The sequence below is a fragment of the Panicum virgatum genome, chromosome 5N (assembly GCF_016808335.1).
Source record: "Panicum virgatum strain AP13 chromosome 5N, P.virgatum_v5, whole genome shotgun sequence".
Taxonomy (NCBI): Eukaryota; Viridiplantae; Streptophyta; class Magnoliopsida; order Poales; family Poaceae; genus Panicum; species Panicum virgatum.
The window spans coordinates 57,437,020-57,456,583 of record NC_053149.1 but is presented as its reverse complement, the minus strand read 5'-3'; the positions used below and the strand labels follow the sequence as shown (position 1 = coordinate 57,456,583).

General features: G+C 51.0%; 4 protein-coding genes across 4 annotated transcripts; 3 read left to right on the top strand and 1 right to left on the bottom strand.

Annotated features, from left to right (window-relative positions):
- Positions 1–3,764: 3,764 nt before the first annotated feature.
- On the top strand, positions 3,765–8,441 carry LOC120673681 (la-related protein 6A-like). The gene is made up of 10 exons (XM_039954643.1): positions 3,765–4,211; positions 4,408–4,489; positions 5,772–5,866; positions 5,994–6,065; positions 6,141–6,220; positions 6,326–6,410; positions 6,685–6,732; positions 6,837–7,076; positions 7,384–7,477; positions 7,956–8,441. Exons 1-10 carry the CDS (start codon positions 3,885–3,887, stop codon positions 8,072–8,074), a joined length of 1,242 nt encoding a protein of 413 aa, XP_039810577.1. The 5' UTR covers positions 3,765–3,884; the 3' UTR covers positions 8,075–8,441.
- A 2,120-nt stretch (positions 8,442–10,561) lies between these two features.
- LOC120673682 lies at positions 10,562–11,332 on the top strand. Its single transcript, XM_039954644.1, has one exon. It carries the CDS (start codon positions 10,682–10,684, stop codon positions 11,195–11,197), a length of 516 nt encoding a protein of 171 aa, XP_039810578.1. The 5' UTR covers positions 10,562–10,681; the 3' UTR covers positions 11,198–11,332.
- A 1,052-nt stretch (positions 11,333–12,384) lies between these two features.
- On the bottom strand, positions 12,385–14,254 carry LOC120672163 (probable xyloglucan galactosyltransferase GT19). Its single transcript, XM_039952455.1, has one exon. It carries the CDS (start codon positions 14,138–14,140, stop codon positions 12,632–12,634), a length of 1,509 nt encoding a protein of 502 aa, XP_039808389.1. The 5' UTR covers positions 14,141–14,254; the 3' UTR covers positions 12,385–12,631.
- Positions 14,255–16,584: 2,330 nt separating this feature from the next.
- Positions 16,585–18,214, top strand: LOC120672304. The gene is made up of 2 exons (XM_039952628.1): positions 16,585–17,750; positions 17,863–18,214. Exons 1-2 carry the CDS (start codon positions 17,011–17,013, stop codon positions 17,969–17,971), a joined length of 849 nt encoding a protein of 282 aa, XP_039808562.1. The 5' UTR covers positions 16,585–17,010; the 3' UTR covers positions 17,972–18,214.
- Positions 18,215–19,564: the final 1,350 nt, after the last annotated feature.

The following is a 19,564-nucleotide window of genomic DNA, read 5'->3' as shown; positions in this document are numbered from 1 at the left end:
GCTTGAACTACCCGCTAACATCTCATAGAAGCAGCCATAGCTCGCGGCCTGGGCATGGGTAGCATGGTGCGCTTCACCCCTCCTCCCTGCGAAAGGGCGACGAGGGTCGTAATCAAAGACGAGGGTTCCCCTGAATGCCTTCACGTTGGCTGGGGCTCGGGGACTCCTCGCACACTGTGGCTCAGGCCGCACCCTCGAATAAGTCGACGATCGTCGATTGTGAAGTTCCGCGTGTCCAACCAAATCCCCCACTATTAACGCGCGCCCGCCTGATGGTTAAGCTGAACGCCGGGTCACTGTACCAGCACGGAGAATGCCGAGGGCAGCTGAAAGAGTGCCGTTGCCGGCTGAAAAAGACGCTGGACGGCCACCCCAGTGAGGCAACCCAGCGGGGCGACATTTATAGCCCTTGCACGAGTACAAACACTCCTCCAAGGCCTCAGGGGCTACACCCGCGGGTGCGCTGACGCGCCCCCACGAAGGAAACTTCACACATGTTCGAGGGCTGTAACCCTCTGTACATCCCTGTACCCTCGGTCATCCTCCCCGTAAAAGAGAAAGGGGACTTTATTGCTCCATGCAAATAAAGATTACAAAGGGTTACCGGCGCGAAGCCGTCGAAAAGTACAAACATGTTGTCACCTGCGTGGCAATTTTCCCTGTCTTGGGGAGGAGCAAGCGACGAAGAAAGGCACCGAGCCCCTGGCTGAGGAGACGGCCAGGCTGCTAGGGATGCGAGGAACAGCCCCAGACCGCACGGGTCCAGCGGGATGCTCTCCTCGCAAGCTTTCTTCTAGCATCTCCTCCACCGAAGACTATGCGGGGGGTCGAGCTGGCGGACAACACCCTCTGCACCGTCTCCCCGAGAGCAACCTTGTTGCCGGGGGGGACGACGCGAAGAACAGCGACCAAACCTGGCACTAACGCCATGGTCAGGCATCTCCATCCCCCTTCAGGCTAGGGGACATCGCAGGAGCAGGACCCCACGGGCCCAATGCTCTTCTGCTGATCCCACTGAAGCTGAGGGATGGTGCGCACGCCATCCCCGGCTTTTTCCCGCTGCTCGCAAGCATTCTTCTAGCACCAAAGCCTAAAAAATCCAGGCCACCCCATCTGGGGGCCGGTCACGAAAGGCGAAGGAAAACATTACAAGACCTAGGCGATGCTGGAAGAAAGTGCAGGGAAGCTGGAGGAGAAAGAGAACCCCACGACCCCTATTTATAGCTGCGTCGGGCGCCAAGCTTCAAGCATGTCGAAGGACAAAGGGCTTGGACCACCCGTGACGGCGCGGCCCTCCATGAACGAAAGATGCCCTCGGTTACCACGCCGAGACGCGACCGAACGAAATAAAGCTAAGCTGATTCCCTGGACGCTAAGCGGCGCAGCATCGGCTCAGGCCGACCGCCCTAGAACGGCGCGCCGCAAGGCAACCAGGGAAAGCGGGGCCAAGGCTCTGAGTGCAGGACAGCACGACGAAAGCGCTTGCTGCTCGTCGCCCTGGCCCCCTCAGCGCGCGGACACGTCTTGTCCCCAGAACAAACAAACAAAAAGGCGCGCGCCTCAAAGTACTCTCCCCGCAGGCGCAATACCACGACCGACGAGTTGTCACATCCGCCGGGCTGGCGCTCAGGCGCGCCTGGCGGGTGCACGACATTGACCGATCACGTCAAGGGAGAAATTGTCGAATTACCCTTTGGCTGAATCCCTTGACTCGAGTAAAGCCTCGGGGGCTACTGTCGGGTACCACGATTAGGGACACCCTAATCGGGGTACTAAGATCATTCTAAAAAAACGCAAACACGTGTTAAGACAGCTGGGCCCACGAAGGCTCACGGCCTCCTTCCAATCTGGAAGAAAGAAAAAGACTCAAAGAAGCCCAGCATATGTCCCATTCGCACCCCTCTCGGGCCCGCAGGACGATCTCCGCCTCGCTCGAGGGCTCCTATCGGGACCCTCGACTGCGCCCTGCATCTCCGCCTCGCTCGAGGGTAGCGAATCTACCCTCGAGCGGGTAACTCATCTCCGCCTCGCTCGAGGGCAGCGAACCTCCCTCGAGCAGGTAACTCATCTCCGCCTCGCTTGAGGCCACCCCTCGGCGTAAGGGACAAGTAGCCCCGCCGCTCAACCGCCCACCGTACGGAGGCATTGAATGCCAACCACTCCTCCCCAGTGCTCAGGACAGACGGCGTCAGGCCGCCATTCCCCACAGTGGCTGTGACCGGAGTCCCATCCGCCAACTCTGGTCACTACTCCGCCATCCCGGATGCTGTGGCAGCACTGTTAGACCTGCGACGCGGGACGAGACACGCTCGGCACTGCTCCCGTACTATTCTGCCAACTCCGGCCGCCCGGACTCCACCTCATCACACGCACGTGCCCCTCCAAGAGGGACGCACAGCACACGCAGCCGGAGTCCCGGACCTCCTCCCTCGAAGGGTCCGGGGCCTCCACATGTCTCTCAGACCTCCATTAGTGCGCGCACCGGCACTTCATTAAGGGGGGTCCGGGACCGCCGCGTGCCCCGCCATCGCTGGTGCACGCAGGACCCAGGCCTGCAGGGCCCACGGAACGCCACATCCGGAGGATTGAACATTCTACAGTGACGACCACGCCGTCTGCTGGAGTTGGCAGGGCGCCGGCACGATCTCCGCGAGGTCAAGGACGACGGCCAGGACGACCACCACACCCGACGCCATACCCCACAGTATACTTCCCACAGTACTCGACTATTGTATCCCCGCAACTTGGGGAGAAACGACAACCTCTGCGACCCCCTGTACATGTACACGTCCCTCCTTGTGTCTATAAAAGGAGGCGGCGGGCATCCCTTAAAGGCGTCGGTCGGCTCTCTAGGCACACACCACCCAGAGCACACGCACTCGCTCCTAGCACCGGCATCGCTATTCGCCACGCTCAACCCCTCTTCTAGCAGGGACTTGGGAGCTTTCCTCCCTCTCTCGCCTCGCTTGTGTCCCCTACTATAAGCACTCCGGGTGCAAGATAATATAGTGCCATCGCACACCCCTTTGCTGGACGTACGGCCCCGTGGCCGGAACCAGGATAAACCCGTGTGTTACTGTGTTGCCTCTTGCATCAACATCTGGGACGAGGAAACACGCAGCATTTACTAGTTGATACCCGGACCCCCGGTTCAGGGCACCGACAATAAATGAATAATTTATATGCAAATTTAGAGGGGTATTTGTATTATTTTTCTAATAGCATATGTGGGTAATTTACACAAAGATTAGGGGGTTACTTTAGATTATTTTTATAATGGCAGATGTGGGTAATTTAGATACATGTTTAGGGGTTATTTTAGTCTATTTTCATAATGGCAGAAGTGGGTAATTTATTAAAAAACATAATAGATCTGATGATTATTATATTTATAGTTGTTGGATTGATGGCTGATGTTTCTGGTTTTTTTTGAGAATTTATAGGATTTCTCTAATTTTTTAGAGTGTCCACCTAGGATTTTAGGTGGGTTCATGTGAAGACTTCAAAGGAGCCTCCAATGAGCCTCCAATTAATAATAGTAATAGTAAGATTGGATTGGCTTGGCTTGGCTTGGCTAGCTCCAAATTCGGGCCAGTTCAACCACATATCAGGGTCCAAATTGTCAGAAAGCGCGTGGGCTGCAGAGAGAGAGAGAGCCCGACAAACCAAACCGACGGAATCCACAGCCCAGTGGGCCGTTCAGCCGCCAAGAGAGAAACCCTCGCGCCTCTCTCTCGGTATATGGAGCCCAGATCGCCAACGGAACCTCCTGAGCCCGCGGCCGCACGCCTCCACCCGCTGCCAGCCGACGACTACGATCGGCGGCGGCGCCCGGGTGCGGCGGCGCCTCGGCTAGTCGGCTCCCCTGATCTCCCCCTTCAGGAATGGACGGCCAGGCTCCACCTCCTCTCGACGCTGTAGCGCGCGAGCCACTCGCAGTCGCCGCCGAGCTCCCGCCGCCGCCGCCTCTCGAGGTGGAGGACGCCCTAACCCCCGGTATGGACGGCCATGCTCCGCCTCTTGACGGCGTCTCGCCAGGTCCTCTCACCGTGTCCGACGAGCTGCCTCCGCCTCCTTCGCCGACGGGCGAGGTGGAGGACTCCCTGCCCGTCGGGCCCGACACCGTCGACGCCGCCACTTCGGGTGTGCCCGAGGCTGGCACAGGTGGCGTCGAGCTCACCGACGAGCTCCGTGATCAGATAGTCAAGCAGGTACTCCGCTCTTTCGACCTTGCATTTTTCTCTTCTCTGGTGTGATGTTTCTGTAATTCAGCTCAATATGTTGTGTCCTGCACCTGTGTTCTCTTAGCACCTTCGTATAGAATTGTAGACAGTATAGGCGTGCTACCGTAGATGGATTATTTGATAAATGTGCGCAGTCAAAAATTGAATTTCTTCAAACTTGCAGGTGGAGTACTATTTCAGTGATGAGAATCTTCCTACCGACGAGTTCCTGTTGAAATATGTGAAGAAGAACAAAAAGGGCTTTGGTGAGTAGTGTTTCCTAGCCTAAACACTGATGATGCCATGCTGCATAGTTCAGATTTTCTAGTTACCTAGTTACCTAGCTGTAAAGATATTCTAGTTCAGATATTCTATAATGAAATGCCTGGAGTTTTTTATTGTTTTAGTGTACATCACAATTATTTTCCATTAAGATGCTTGGATCAAAATATCTGGTTCTTCATTAAGCATGATGCATATCTGGTTTCTCGTTTTGGTTTTTCTGCATTTTAAATGCCACTGGTTTGATTTGCCCTAGCAATCATACATGTGCAATGGAAATGAAAATGATGAAATGTGACAGGTACTTATGATGAGGCCTTTGCATTGGTACTCCTGGTGCAGCTTTCTTTAAGTTGTGCCGAGAAGCTTGTTTAGGTCTCCATGAATACCAAATTAGTTGGTGTCTGATTCGCTCCATTCTGTTAAGAAAGTTATGGATTGCACAATCTGCAGGGTGTTTTATAATTGTTTCTTGTCCTTCAAGTTTTTTGCATTCATTATTTAGATTTAATTATCTTGATTGTGGGACCATGAAGAGATTTCATTCTGATCCTGTAATTGACGAATGTTGCCTGGTGCCCTGCCATGGTAGCTGAGTCTGGTCGATGCCATCAGGAAATGATATGTCCCTTACTCATCTGAGTTGTCCCTTAACTCCACTGTATTTGATGAAACTGAATGTTGATTAAATTTGAGTTGTGCTGCTTGTGTCAACATATAGTAGATATTTATATTCTCCAGAACTACTGTTCGACAGATCTTATTGATCACCTACAGGGTGCAAATTTGTGATGACTAAGTAATTTCAGGGGCACTATGTTACCATTCACAAAGATCTGCAGAGTACTTTTTTTTAACTGGCATAACTTATTTGTGGTCCTTGCAGTGCTGATGGCCTAACACTCTTATTATGAACTTGTATGCGATTTTTTCACGAATTGAACGACACTTAGATGTGGTCACTAAACTGACGTCTCTTATCCCCTTTGTGGCATGCTTTGTTGTTGTTGGTCTCTGGTTTCGGTTTTGTCTTAAATACATTTTTCCCTTTTGGTTATACGTAATGGTTTTATTCTTTTGTGTTTCTGCATATGGATTTGAATTTTGTATAAAATCCATTAGATGTTAGTGCTCTCCCATTGCACACTTGCGGCTTTTTGCTGCTTGAATAAGAAGCATGAGCAATACAGGACATTCTATATGCAGGCATGCAGCATGTATTACAACTGTAAGCTCTCTTCTAATGGAAAATTGTTTTGATAATAGTTCCTATCGAGACTATCGCATCATTTAGAAGGATGAAGAAACTCGTTCAGGATCTCTCAGTAATTGCAGCTGCACTCAGGACATCACCAAAGCTGGTGATTTTGCTTTTCATTCTTTTTTAGCAATTTGAAATGTCGGATGTTTGTCAGTAATTCATGTACGGTTGATACGTCATGGTTTTATAAATATTTGAGACATAATTGTTCACTTATGCTCTTTTAGGTTGTAAGTCCAGATGGGAAAAGGGTCAGGAGGTTTGGTCCATTGCCACAGAATGAACTGAAAGATTCAAAGGTGAATATCTGAATCCCTTCTTATTGGAATGTATTGTATTAGATTATTGGAGTTGAAACCATATTGTATTTGCAGAAAAGCACAGTTTTGGTGGAAAATCTACCTCCAGATTTCTCCATGGAGAGTATACAGGAAAAGTTCGGCACAGTTGGCAAGTATGTTATCTGGACATTTGTAATAGTCTGTGCTGTGCTTCTAATACATGTTATATACTGATTTTGTAATATTCTGATGCTGTAATTTACCTTTTTACATCTCAGAGTTGTGAAAATAACAATTAATGATCCAGAATTAGTGAAAGAAGATTCAACTGCTAAGAAGCCGGCCTTCATTTTAAGTAGTAAGGTATGATCTCAATATCATTTAGTCTTTTCATTATTTAAACTATTGCTAATATTTTAATTGGAATTTTTAATTGTGATTCATACTCATTGATTTTAACCTTGGTCATTTGCAAATCTGTATTTCCCAATACCACTTGTTGCAAATCTGGTCATTGCAAACTATATTTGATAACACAAAATAGGATCCCTAGATTTCAGTATTGTTCTTTACTGTTAGATCATTTTTGGTGTATCTTTTCCACCAAACAAGTTGCTAACGGAGCAGATTTGCATAGGTTCATGCCCTTGTTGAGTATGAAGCAGTTGAGGCCGCTGGGAAGGCTGTGAGTTGCTAATCACCTATCTAATAATAAATTTGGTAAAGTATTGTTAGCTATAAGTGCAGAATAATCACCTTCAATTTGTTTATATGTTCTGGTAATATTAGGTTACTACCTTAAGTGATGAGAGCAACTGGAGAACTGGGATGAAAGTCAGGCTTCTGTCAAAGGCATCAGGAAAGCATAGCAAATCGTCAAAAGAAAATCAGGATACATTTTCCAAAAAGAACATTCAGAATGAGCATGGAAAAGAAGACCAGCAAACAACCTTGGAAAAGAACAGCGTCGGTGATTCAGTGGAGGGTACTAAGGACAAGGAAAATTTGAACTCTTCTTTCACCACTGAGGTCTGAAATTTTCCATATACTTCCATTTTTCTGTTGGCTCTATCAAGTTATCTGGTTGAGAATAGTGCAGATTAGCTTCTTTAGTGCATCAACTTACAATTTGCGCTTTCTTGCTGATAATTTGGGCCTTTGTTCTTGAACGATACAAATGATGGGAGCTCAGCACTGAAAAGTACATTTACATTTATTTCCTAGTAGAAAGTAGAATTTTGCTTATTGAAATATTATGACTATCTGCATAGTGTTTAAATGTTGCCATCATTATCCTGGATATAGTTTTCTTATGGCCTGTTGTTTGTACATATAGAGTGAGCAGCAACACCAAAAGCCGAATCCTAAAGGAGGGCGAAAAGGCCAGTACAAAGGTCATGGTCAGATTCAGCAAAATACAAACAAACAAGGTATTTTATACACTTACATGTTGTACTGAATTTGTGTGTGCTATTTCCTTTGTAGTGATACAACAGTCTCTTTTCTGGTGTCATGAAGTGTATTCTTATACCTGTGCCATTGAGAGACAATACTAGTTATTTCCCGTATTCATTCATGGGGAGTGCAGTTGGCAACTTCTTTCTGTAGATCAGCGAGATTATTTATGTACCTGATGATTTCCTGGCCTATAAGATCATAGTCACAGCCTCTTCCGCCTTTGTCTAGAGTAATGTCCTGGGATTATCTAGGCTCAGCAATTTTTTAGCATGGTTATCCTAAAAACACTTACAGTTACTTCTGCACAGAACCCTGATCTCCTTCCATGTGATTCCTTGGCTCCAGAACAAACATTTGAAAAGCATATTCACGTTGTATATGAGTTGTGTAACTCTGCTAGTGTGGGATCAACAATTCAACATTGTTTATTTTTTAATGTCTGTATCACAGGTTCTGAGTCATTAAACAAGCCTATTCCTGGACCAGGAATGCCAGATGGAACAAAGGGCTTCACCATGGGGCGTGGTAGACCTCTTCCACTACAGAAATCTGAAATGGCTGAAGAGTAGAACTACCCGAAGATGCCTGTGAAAAACCTAACTGAAGACCCGTGTCCAGAGAAGCCTGGTAAAATCTAACCGAGGACATATGTTTTGCCAAAAAAAAGAAACTCGCGTGAGAATATCGGAGCTGTTTTCTGCATGAGAGATGGAGCACAAAACAAAAGGAGTGACTTGTACAGAACTGCAGTTTTGTGTTGGATCTTAATTACACTCGTTCGGTGGTTCGTTCTGGGAAATTTGGTTTCACGACTGTTGCTGCCCTTACATTTCTGAAGCACCCGTTTCTGCTTTTCTAGGTGTTCTCTGAGAAATTTAATTGTGAATGACATGACAGTTAAACCTTGCTTGTTTTATCCTGATTTGCGGGCTGTCATATATCAGGCCGCTTATTTTCTTTGCTTGAGGTAGTAAGGCTGCCCTTCCCGTGGGTGTGGCCTGGGGTCATGGACCTGCACCGTCTGTGGAAGGGTGTACCAAGTTGGGACCCTGTTCTTGGTCGTTAGTTCCTGATTCCTTTACCTTGCGTTCATATGCCGATAAACTTTGGTTCTAGTTTCTACTCCCTCCATTCCAAATTATTAGGTTTTCTACCCTATGTATCTAGACATTGTTTATCTAGATGCATAGGTACTAAAAAAGTTAAATGACTATAATTTAGGATAGTATCCCCTGCAAATCACCAGTGTCTGGTGGTGACACCGCCTCTCCTGGAGGCTGGAACCCTCTTATCAAGCCACAGCTGCACAGCACGGGCACAGTCACTTGCTCAAAAGAAGAAAAAAACACGTTTTTTTTACTGATTTACTATCACCAAGTAATGCCTTTATGACATGTTGGATCTTGATCGAGCAGACCCTGTGGGGCTGACCGCCTGAACCTTGGCTGATCCTGTTGGCCGTTGGCGACAACGATGTTGTCTGGTGATCTCGAACCTTTCCGTGCTCTCACTTCCAAAAAAATATGAAAATGTGTACGAAAAAATCGTCCAAAAATATGAATACATAGATGATGTAAAGATGCATTTTCATGCAAATTTTGAGGATGAAAAGAGTTTTATGCAAGAAGAAATAAAAAAGAAAAGACAAATCAGCCTGTCAATCTGGGAGGGTTGTAGATGAAGAGTGCACCCGGCCCAATAAATATATTGATTCTCCTTTTTGTTTCTTCTTATATAAATTTTTGTTTGTTCTCAAATTTTGCATGAGCTGCATCTTTGCATCATCTTCCCATTTATTTTTTTGACAATTTTTCGTGCACGTGTTGATGTGACTTTCGAAAGTGGGAGTATAGAAGCATGGGAGGAGGCGGGAGAATGGGAAATGTTATCGCTCGGCCCACGTTGCACCCCTTCTTCCCCGTCGACGGTCGTCGCACCCGCCCGCGACACGGCGGACACCGGTGGATCATCATGATTCATGATCCGAACCGAGACCAGACCACGCCCCTGCTGCGTCGCCCGTACAGTGCCGCTGCACCCTGCAAAGCCGGCGATCACTCCTCTGATTGCTCTTCTGGAAGCGATCATGCATTCGGCTGCTGGCGTGGCACCTGCTCAGCTGGGGCCTGGAGGCCTCGTAGGAGTACCAGCACAGTAACGCTAGGATTGATGCCAGCGGAAACACAGGACTGCCGCTGTGTGCAGATCTACCTACCATGCTGAATTCGTGCTGCAGTTCTCACCATCCCTGCCTCCCGTTTCAGATTCACTTTGACCCTAGTCAAACATTACGGAACGGTGGTCGGCTGGCTGCCGCCAGCATTGGCGCTGCTGGGCACTTAGATGGGGGCACTGCCGTGCCGTTGTGAAATGGATAAGGACTGAACTAACGTCTCGTCCTGGGCGGCTGAACCTGGACCCAGGTCAGCAGCCACATTCATGGCGAGCAGGCCGGCTCTTGGAGCTGCCAGGCGCCTCCAGCCCCCCTGTCTGATGTACCTGGACGATGCAGAATCTCGTACATAACACAAAAAGATGTAGACCATTACTGCTCCTGATCACCTCCAGGCTCCAGCTACAGCAGAAACTTGATTTGGAACGTCTTAATTTTGCTCCTTTGCTCCTTGATCCACGCTTGCTCCCCCAGCAAGCAATCTCTGATCGGACATCAATGCCCGCTGTCAATGTCATGCGGCGCATCCGGTCCACATGCCGCGTAGGTGCGAGACCGGCTGCTGACCTGGTCCTCCTGTCATGGCCGACTCACAGGCCGCAGCCACTGTTCCTGAGCTGGCATGTCCCACCTCAGGGGGTGTTTAGCTGCTGAAAAAACTTTGGATTTGGGTACCGTAACATATTTTATTATTATTTAATAATTAATGTTTAATTATGAATTAATTAATACCATTAGATTCATCTCGTATGAAACTGTGTAATTAATTATTTTTTTCAACTGCATTTAATACTTCATATATGTGTTCGAAAACTTGATGCGACTGATGGTATGGAAAAAAAAATTGGGAACTAAACCTGCCTCATGTTATAAACACAGGAGCTCCCCGCTGCATCAATCCCGCACTGCCATGGTCACTGATCTCCTCCTCGCCCCCACTCCCGCACCCGTAGAAAGAGCAGCTAGAAGCTGGCTACGATTTTGATCCACTAGCGCATAGTACATGGATAGCAGTAGCATCGAGCCGCAGCAGAAAGGAGACCGCGTCATGGAGGTGCCGGAGGTCGACGGAGACCTGCTCGTCGAGCTCCTGGACGCGTCCCTCGCCGCCGAGGATGCAGGCAGCCCTCAGCTCGGCTTCGCGGCCGACGTCGACGGCGGCGACTGCTGGATGGGCAGCTACGAACTGAACGGCGCCATCCACACGCACCAGGACTGCGATCTCGACGCCATCCTATCCGACTTCGAGGAGTACGGGAGCCCGCGGCAGCGGCAGCGGTACGGGCCGGCGCCGTACGCCGTCTTCGACGACGACGACACCCTGGAGTGGGCGGAGACGGCCGACGCCGGCATGGGCCCGTTCACCGGTGGGTGCATGGGGGACTGGTACATGGACGGCATGGTCATGGCCATGGAGTGGGAGGAGGAGTGGCGCGAGGGGAGCGCCTTCTCGTTTGGGCCCTGCTATGGCGGCGAGGCTGGCGCGGAGCAGGTGTACGGCGGCCCGCTGTGGGAGTGATCCAACTTGTGGAGTTGTGCCCACTTGTTGTAAGTGTTTAGTAGAAGTGCTCAGTACTAGTAGATGTGTGCCGCACTGCCCCCTGTAACCAGGGGCCGATCTAGAAAATAAAAATATGGGTAACTTTCTCCTCAACCGCTAAGCTTCTCTGGCACCACATGCGATCTCTGTGTTGAACTCCCCTGAAACAGCTGACATCTGCTCTTACAGTGCCCGTTTGCAGCCAGCTTCTGGCACCACCTGGGATTTATGTCAGGATGCCTCCGTTCGGGATCTGCGCAGCCTCGGCAAAGCCTGCAAACCTTCCAGCTGCACACTACGACACTTTTGTATTGCTATGCTGGCAGTTGTGGAAGCGAAGAAATGAGATCATTTTCAGACAAGAACTACGAGCATAAGATGGAAGAGCAGTGGCGGATCCAGAATAATTATTAGAAGAGTTTTCCTCTATCTCTAAATAATTTCAGTCTTTTCTCGCAATGTATTCATGTCAAAAAATTATTTGAGGATTTAGGAGGGGCTCCATATAGATCCGCCCCTCTAGACCCACTGCTGGATCCGCCCCTGAGACGAGTATAGAGCTGTCGGCTCCCTCAGAATGATACGGTCATCAGCGACCAGTGGTGCTCCTTTTTATCTTTGGCAATGTAAACTCACTGAAACCCATGTCGAATTAAACCATACCACCAGGCCGTTCTAGGCGCGAAGTTGATTCTGCACTCGTTCGCTAGGATCGCTCCTAGCAGCGATGCAGACATGCACCTGGGGATTGCACACGCATGTGCGCTCGCCTCCGAGACGTAGGACCGTGGGATCTATTTTTTGTTTCCATTTTTTCTTTATTCAACCATATTTATACTGTTATTTCTTATGTGTATATTGTTTATGTCTGTAAATTATTATGTGTGTAAATTATGTCTATAAGTTAGCTAACAAAATTTCTTATGGAAGTTGTGACAAAAGTTACATGTGTAAGTTACATATGACATAAAAGTTGTGATACAAAATTATCACGTGAAAAATGTGTTGTGAAAAAATTATAGGCGCAAGTTATACATATATATTATAACTTTCTGCTAAGTTGCCATTTGAAATTTATTCCTAAAAGTTATAGGTATACGATGCGCATATCGTAAAAAGTTGTGCAACAAAATTATTGCATAAAAAGTTATCAACAAGAAGTTACGTGTCTAAATTATATATAAAAATTATGATATTTTAGAAATAGAAAGTTGGGGTAATTAAATCTTTCCAAAATTGACTGTCGGGGAATCGCTCGCTAAATCCATCTCAGCGCGCGCCCGCGGATTAGCACTGCCCCGTTCAAGGGCCACTGCAATGAAAAGAAAATCAGGTGGGGAATTCTCTCCCCAGCCTCCCCTCCCCTCAAAAAGAAATTATCTGTTTCAAAAAAAAAATCCTATCTAGATCGCGCTACAGCAAGTCATCGTCGTCCTCGAGCGAGTAGATGGCGTCCGGGTCGCCGTCCTCCAGCACGTGCACGCGCCTCCTGATCCTCCGCAGCGCGCCCTCCACGGCGAGATCCACGGCATCCTTGCTGGCCTCCCTCAGCTCCGCGGTGCTCCCGTGGCGCCGGTACACGACCCTGGGCGCGAGCTCCAGCAGGCGCGCCCGCATCCTGGCCACGTCGGCATCGGGCACCGCCGCTAGAACGTCGGCGATCCTGACGTCCCCCAGCACCACCGACTCCTTGGGTATGGTGACGGAGAACTCGTCGTACCTCCGGCGTGGCAGGTGCCAGCCGTACTGCGTCCTGGCCCCCGCATGCTCGAAGAACACCGGCACGCACCCGGCGACGATGGCGTCGAAGGTGGAGCGGCGCGACGGCGTGTCCCCCGGCGGCTCCAGGCAGAACTTGGCCCTGAGCATGGGCCGCATGTACATGAGCGGGTCCAGCGCGCAGGCGCCGCCGGAGCAGTCGACGACGGTGCAGACGGCGGCCGTGGCGTTGGCGCACTCGGCAAGGATGGAGCCCCGGATGTTGGGGCGCGACGGGCGGGACACGCCGCCAACGTAGAGCATGAGCGCCGTCCGGTGCGCGCGGCGCGCGCGGGCGAGCCACCCCCGCAGGCGCGGCAGCGTCGCCGGGTGGAAGGAGGTCGGGTGTGGGACGGCGTGCTCCTGCCACGGCCACGCGCGGGACTCCACGGTGAGGACGGTGAAGTTCTCGAGCTCGGGGCGGCGGAGCAGCGACGTGGTGCCGTACATCCTGGGGTCGGCGTCGTGCGGTTGCGAGTAGTCCCAGGCGGGGCCCGCCATGAGGAAGAAGTGGTCGTGGCCGTGGCGGCGCGCCAGCGTCCGCGGGTCGTCCCGCGCAAGGAAGCGCGCCAGCGGCAGGCCATGGAGCGCCGAGGAGTTGAGCAGCGCGGGGTCGAGCGCGTAGGGGAGCGCGTCGAGCGCGGCGTAGTAGGGGACGAAGACGGCGTCGGCGCGGGCGGGGCGGTCGACGAGGCAGCGCCGCTCGAGGACGCGGCGGTGGAAGAAGGGCTCCAGGAGGCGGCCGTCGGTGCGGTACCAGGAGCGGCTGCGGGGGTGGGTGCGCGGACCCAGGCCGTGGTTCGCGAGCGAGGCGCAGGAGGGGGTGGAGGTGGCCGGCGAGGTCGGGTCCACCAGCGGGAACGCGGCGGCGCAGTGCCGGAGGAGGTCAAGGTTGAAGCGCACGGGCAGGCGCCGGACGTGGACGCGGCGGCCGGCGCAGGGGTCCGCAGGTCTCTGTGTGGCGGTGGTGGCGGCGTCTGACGCGCCGGCGATGGAGCAGCAGATGAGGAGATGGCTGAGAAGAGAGCGCGCCATCGCGGTCGGGTCGTGGCGGACGATGAGACTTGCTGTGAGCTGGTGCTCGCGGAAGACGGGCTCCGTCCGGAGCTTGCATGCCGTGTGTGGCGGATGGGCGGATGGGAGGAGCTGGAGCCGTATGTCCATGCATGTCTCGCGGCGCCGGCGGGGGTTGGACTTGGCTCACGAGCGGCCATGGCGGCAGCGGCGGCGCGCGCGTGGATCGGCGCAGTTGCGCGTTTTGAAGCAGGGACATCTGGCTGCTGGGCCGTGTGTTTGGAAGAATGCAGATTCAGGCCCGCTAGCTGCGGAGGTTCAGCGTATCGTTGGGCCTCCATGCGGGCTATCAGTTCCCAAATGTTACATCATGTCATCCATGTCGCCTTTTCTTTTACAAAGTCAAGAAGAAAGGGGTGGCTGAAAGCACTATTCAGCAAAAATCTTGAGCGAGAAATGAACCGACCAAAGCAAAACGTCCGGAAGTGAAGTTGGAGCCTGCAAATGCATGAAAGAAGAAGAAGAAGAAGAAGAAGAAGAAGAAGAAGAAGAAGAAGAAGAAGAAGAAGAAGAAGAAGAAGCAGCAGCAGCAGAAGCTAGAATCCACTTATTGTAGCGAGTCCGTTCGTTCTGAACTTCCACGACACACGACGTGAGCTGCCTGAACCTCTATGTATTAACCACCTATTGTAGAACTCTGCTTTTTTGAAAGCATATAGAAGGTCTTGCAATGGGCGCTAGGGATACCAGAATACGATAGAGCGATCACACTAAAAGCATCTTTCGTTTGGGTGTGTTTAGTTCGTGAAAAAAGTTTGGATTGTGATACTTTAGTATATTTTGTTGCTATTTGACAATTAATGTCAAATTATAGACTAATTTGATTTAAAAGATTCATCTCATATGAAACAGTTAACAGTGTAATTAGTTATTTTTTTGAATTATATTTAATGCTCCATGCATATATTCGAAAATTCGATGTGACGGGTACTGTAGATTTTTTTTTGAGAACTAAACATGACCTAAAGGCGGAAATCCAAAATAACAATCGAGCCCTATTGAGTTTCCCGGCGCGCGACGCACACGAAGCAGGTGTCCGCCTGTCCACCCACGTGACAAGCTAAGATATTGATTTGCTTTTTCTTTCCTTTCTATTTTTTCCCTCCGTGTGTAATGGCAGCATCTATCATTTTTTTGGTAAACACTGTCGTACGTCACTGATGATGAGTTATTTTCTACTATGTTTTCTCTTGAGAAATTTTCTTGACAAAGATTTTAGGAAAATTATAATAAAAAATTATATGGACCATTGTGCTTAAAAGTTGTCTGATGAACTTATACGTAAAAAATTGTCCGAGAAGTCTTCCTAATTACATTTTTCATAGAAATTGTGCTGAAAAATTATCCTCTGTATTTTTTTTAAAAAAAGTTATCTCGATAAGTTGTATTTTTATAATCTTATGACGAACATATGCTCCAAAGTTGTTTGAGAAGTTTTCGTGAAAGTTATGTACAAAGTTATCATTTAGTAAGGAGGTTGAAAAAAGTTATGCATAAAATTTGTCCCTGCTGTGTTAAAAAATTATCCTATAAATAGTTGGCTTGAAAAATTATGCGTAAAAATTATAAGTATCATAAAAGTTATGCTGAAAAATGTTATTTAGTAGTTACGTTGAAAAAATAGCACCTGATATTTGTCTGAAAAAAGTTGTACACATATATTAGAATTAACTATCTAAAAATAGAAATTTATGAAGAAATAAATTGGCGCGCGCTGATTATTAGCTGCGCCCCTTGTCTGCGGAAGCAAAAACGGAAAGGAAATGAAACGGAGTCCAACAACAGAAAGTTTTGCCCTGTCCGAAATCGTTTGTTAGTTCGGCTCCTGGCGCACGCTAACTAGGGAGCCCCCCTAAAGGCGGTTTTGTGGGTGTTGCTGACGATGCCTTTGACCGGGATCTTGTATCCAAATCTTCCACCTCTCTGTATATCAGTTCATTGATCAGGCTTCTTCAACAAGCAGCGTTGTTTCTGTTCAGAAGAATCAGCCCTAAATAGAACCAAATGGCAAGAGCCGCGCCCCAATTCCTTTCCTACACCAAGTAACGGAATCTTGGCCCACCACATCCAACTACAATTCAGTGTCCAAATTCGGAGTTGGAACATACAGTAATCCTGCACATGGTACGAAAGATACGTGTAACAAAATCTCCTTTGGCAGGAATTTCATAGGATTATACAAGAATTTCACAAAATTCAGTTTAATTTCACAGGAAACATGAAATTTTCCTCCGTTCCAAAGGAGGCCTAAATATATACCGACAGATGGCTCCATTCAAAACGAGGAGGGGATTCTACGAGTTGTTTGGATTCCAAGGGCTAAAGTTTAGCTCTATCACATCAAATGAGAATTTTGCTATTTAGAGTATTAAACGAAGTCTAATTACTCTCTCCATACTCGAAAAGAAAGTTGTTTTGGATAGTGACACGGTCTCCAAAGTTAACTTTGATTTCTTATTATTATAAAAATATTTATCGCAAAATTATATATTTATATTTTAGTCAGATTCACTACTAGGCTGCGGGTTCTCTCTCTTGTTTCTCTCTCTAGCTGAGAGACGCAGGGAGCCCCGCCGGTGACCGCTCCGGTCCCGGCGGCCACCACCTCCGTTGGCGGCAATCCCGCCCCCCGGCACCACTCGCCACCCTCCCACCCCTTCACCGGCGACGATGGACGACTCGCTGCCCCCTCCCTCGCGCCGGGATGGGAAATCACTGGCCAAGTACAGCCCGTGGGGGGGTCCCGGCCCCTCAACCCCGCAGCTACTCCGTTCGTTCCCTCTCTCGGGGCTGGAACATCGCGGTCGCCGGACGGCCCCTGCTTCAGCATCCCTTCTTCGATCTCCGATGGCGAAGAGGAGGTGCTCTGGTCGACCCCGCGCCCTACCTCCAAGGGTAAGGAACCACTGGTCGTCGAGGACTTGGATGTCCCTCCTCGGGTGGCTTCCCCGCGGGGTTTCATGGCGGATGCTCGCCGGGTCGCACCACCTCCAGCGCGCTCTCTGCGTTTCACTCACGCCCCCCCACCTGTGGATCGCTCGGGCGTCGGTCTGGTTCCGCGTCCTGGCCCTGCTCGTCCGCTGTTGGTCGACGCCGCCGTGCTCGTGGCGTTCCTAGCGCCACTCGGCGTCCGGCAGCACCGCCTCGCCGTCCGGTCCCAGCGGACCTCGTCGGCCGCTGCTTCAACTGCTTGTCCTTCGACCATGTCGCGGCGCATTGCCGTAATCCCTCTCGCTGCCTTCGCTGCGAGGAGGTTGGGCATTCCGCCAAGAACTGCAAGAGATCTCGGCGGGACGCGCCGCTGGCCTGTGGTCGTGGGCAACCGGTTCGTCGTCCTGCTCGGGCTCCTGACGCCGCGGCGGCGCGCAACAACCTGCGTGCGTGGCATTCCGCTGCCTCCGCTTCCACGGCTTCGTCGGCATCGGGCTCTACTGGTCGCTCCTACTCCGGCCCCTCCTCAATCTGCGCGGCTTCTCCTGCTCGAGAGGAACGGCGTCCGGAGGATATGCCGGTCGTTCCTGACCCTGACCTCCTCGTCGAGCAGGAACCTCCGAGCCCCCCACCAGCCGGTCATCCGTCCAGATGCCCGGCGATCCGTTCTTGCGTGCTGCCACGCGACGGTCACCTTCAGGCGCGTGAGGACCACCTCGCCAGTCACGCTCTGGTCGTCCTGGTGGTCGGCACTCGGCCGCGCTGCCCGGTTAGTCGCGCCAAGCGCTACATCCTCGATACTTTTGGCATTCCCGCAGACAGCTTCTCAATCCACCGCTATTAGCCGGAAGACTTCCTTTTGATCTTCAACGATGTTGCAGTTCTGGAGCTGGTTCTTCAAGGTACACCGACCCCAAGGGAAGACTTGGTCCTGCAGTTCAAGAGGTGGCACAGGCATGCCACCGCCGAAGCCGATTCCATGAAGTTTAGGGTCTTGGTCGAGCTCAGTGGAATCCCTTCTCATGCCTGGTCGGCTGCCACTGCTTGGAAGGTGTTGGGGGATTTTTGTGCTTGCCCGGAGCTTACGCCATCCACCGTTGCTCGTACTGATCTTCGGCGTTTTCACGCCGTTACTTGGTGCTCCGATCCGGATCTCATCCCCAATGTCACATTTCTGAGGATCCCTGAAATGAGAGACCCCAATGCGGGCGCGGAGCTGTTCTTGCGTCCCCATGAAATCATCTACCATGATTTGCCTATGCTACAGTATCGTGTTGAGATTGAGATCCTAGAGATTCAAGACTGTCAGGGCTATTCAGATGACTCGGATGATCCTTATTGGCCTGACCCCATTGGTAGCAACTCCGACGATGATGAGTGTCCCGGCTTCCGGGATCATTCTAGTTCTCCCCCTGGCCACGATAATCTGTGTTCCGTCGTCTGGGTGACAGAGGTAGTTCGTCATCTTCAGGTGCGGATGCGGTCGATGGGTCATTCTGTCATTCAGGTCGCCAAGTTTTGCCGTCGAAGTCGTCTCCCTCAACTCCGGCGGGGATTCATGCCGGCGCTGAGGCGGCTTTGCGGGTCGGTACCATCGCTCTCGAGGGTCCTGGGGGTCGTGGTGGGCCATCGTCGCTGCCGCTGCGCGTGGGGGGTCTCAGGCGCTCACGGGAGCCTCTACCATCCAAGCGGCGTGCGGCTGCCTCCCCGCACGACGTGGGTGCGCGGCTCGAGGACCCTGTAGCTCTCCTCGCGAGGGAAACCAGGATGCCTGCCTCCTCATCGTTTGACCCAATGACATCCGAGGCTGCACTCTCTAGGAGACCGTTGCCCACGCTCCCTGAGCGGCGACATCCGCTACAGGACAGCGCGACGCCCAACGCTGAATATCTGCTGTGGGGGCGGGATCTTGCCTCTGTCAGGGAGGCATGCGAGGATCGGGGGCTCCTATATAACTTAATCAAGATGGTTAAGCAATATAACTTTAAAGCTCATTAGGCCCAGATTATAGTCTAATTAGATTCAATATTTTTTGAAAACAATTCAACATTTAAAAAAGAATAGATTCAACATTTTATACAACACAGTTCAACAATTTTTGGAAAAAAATACTACATTCAACATTTTTTACCAGCTATCTCGACATCATGACATAATAGATTCAACAATTATCAAAACCTAAATCAACATTTTCTAAATCAACATCTTGACAGCACGCGGCGGGTGGCGCTGGGAGATGGGTCGGCGACGGCGGTGGACGAGCAGCCGCAGGGGCGCGGCGACAGCGACGGGCAGCCTCGGGGGCGGCGGCGGGCAGCGCTGGGAGCTGGGGCGCGGCGGCAGCCGCGGCGGCGGCGGCGGGGGCCCGTGACGGGCAGCCACGGGACTACGGGCGGCGGCAGGGCCGCCACGGGCAGCAGCGGTGGTGGTGGAGGGAGCTGGGGCAGTGGTGGCCGCCGGGACGGGCAGCCACGGAAGCGGCGGAAGCCGCGATGGGAACCCATGGTGGAGGTGGCGAGCGCATGGTGGTGGAGACGGGTGACTAGGGCGCGCATCAGATGGATAGAATTAGTTGTCACGAAT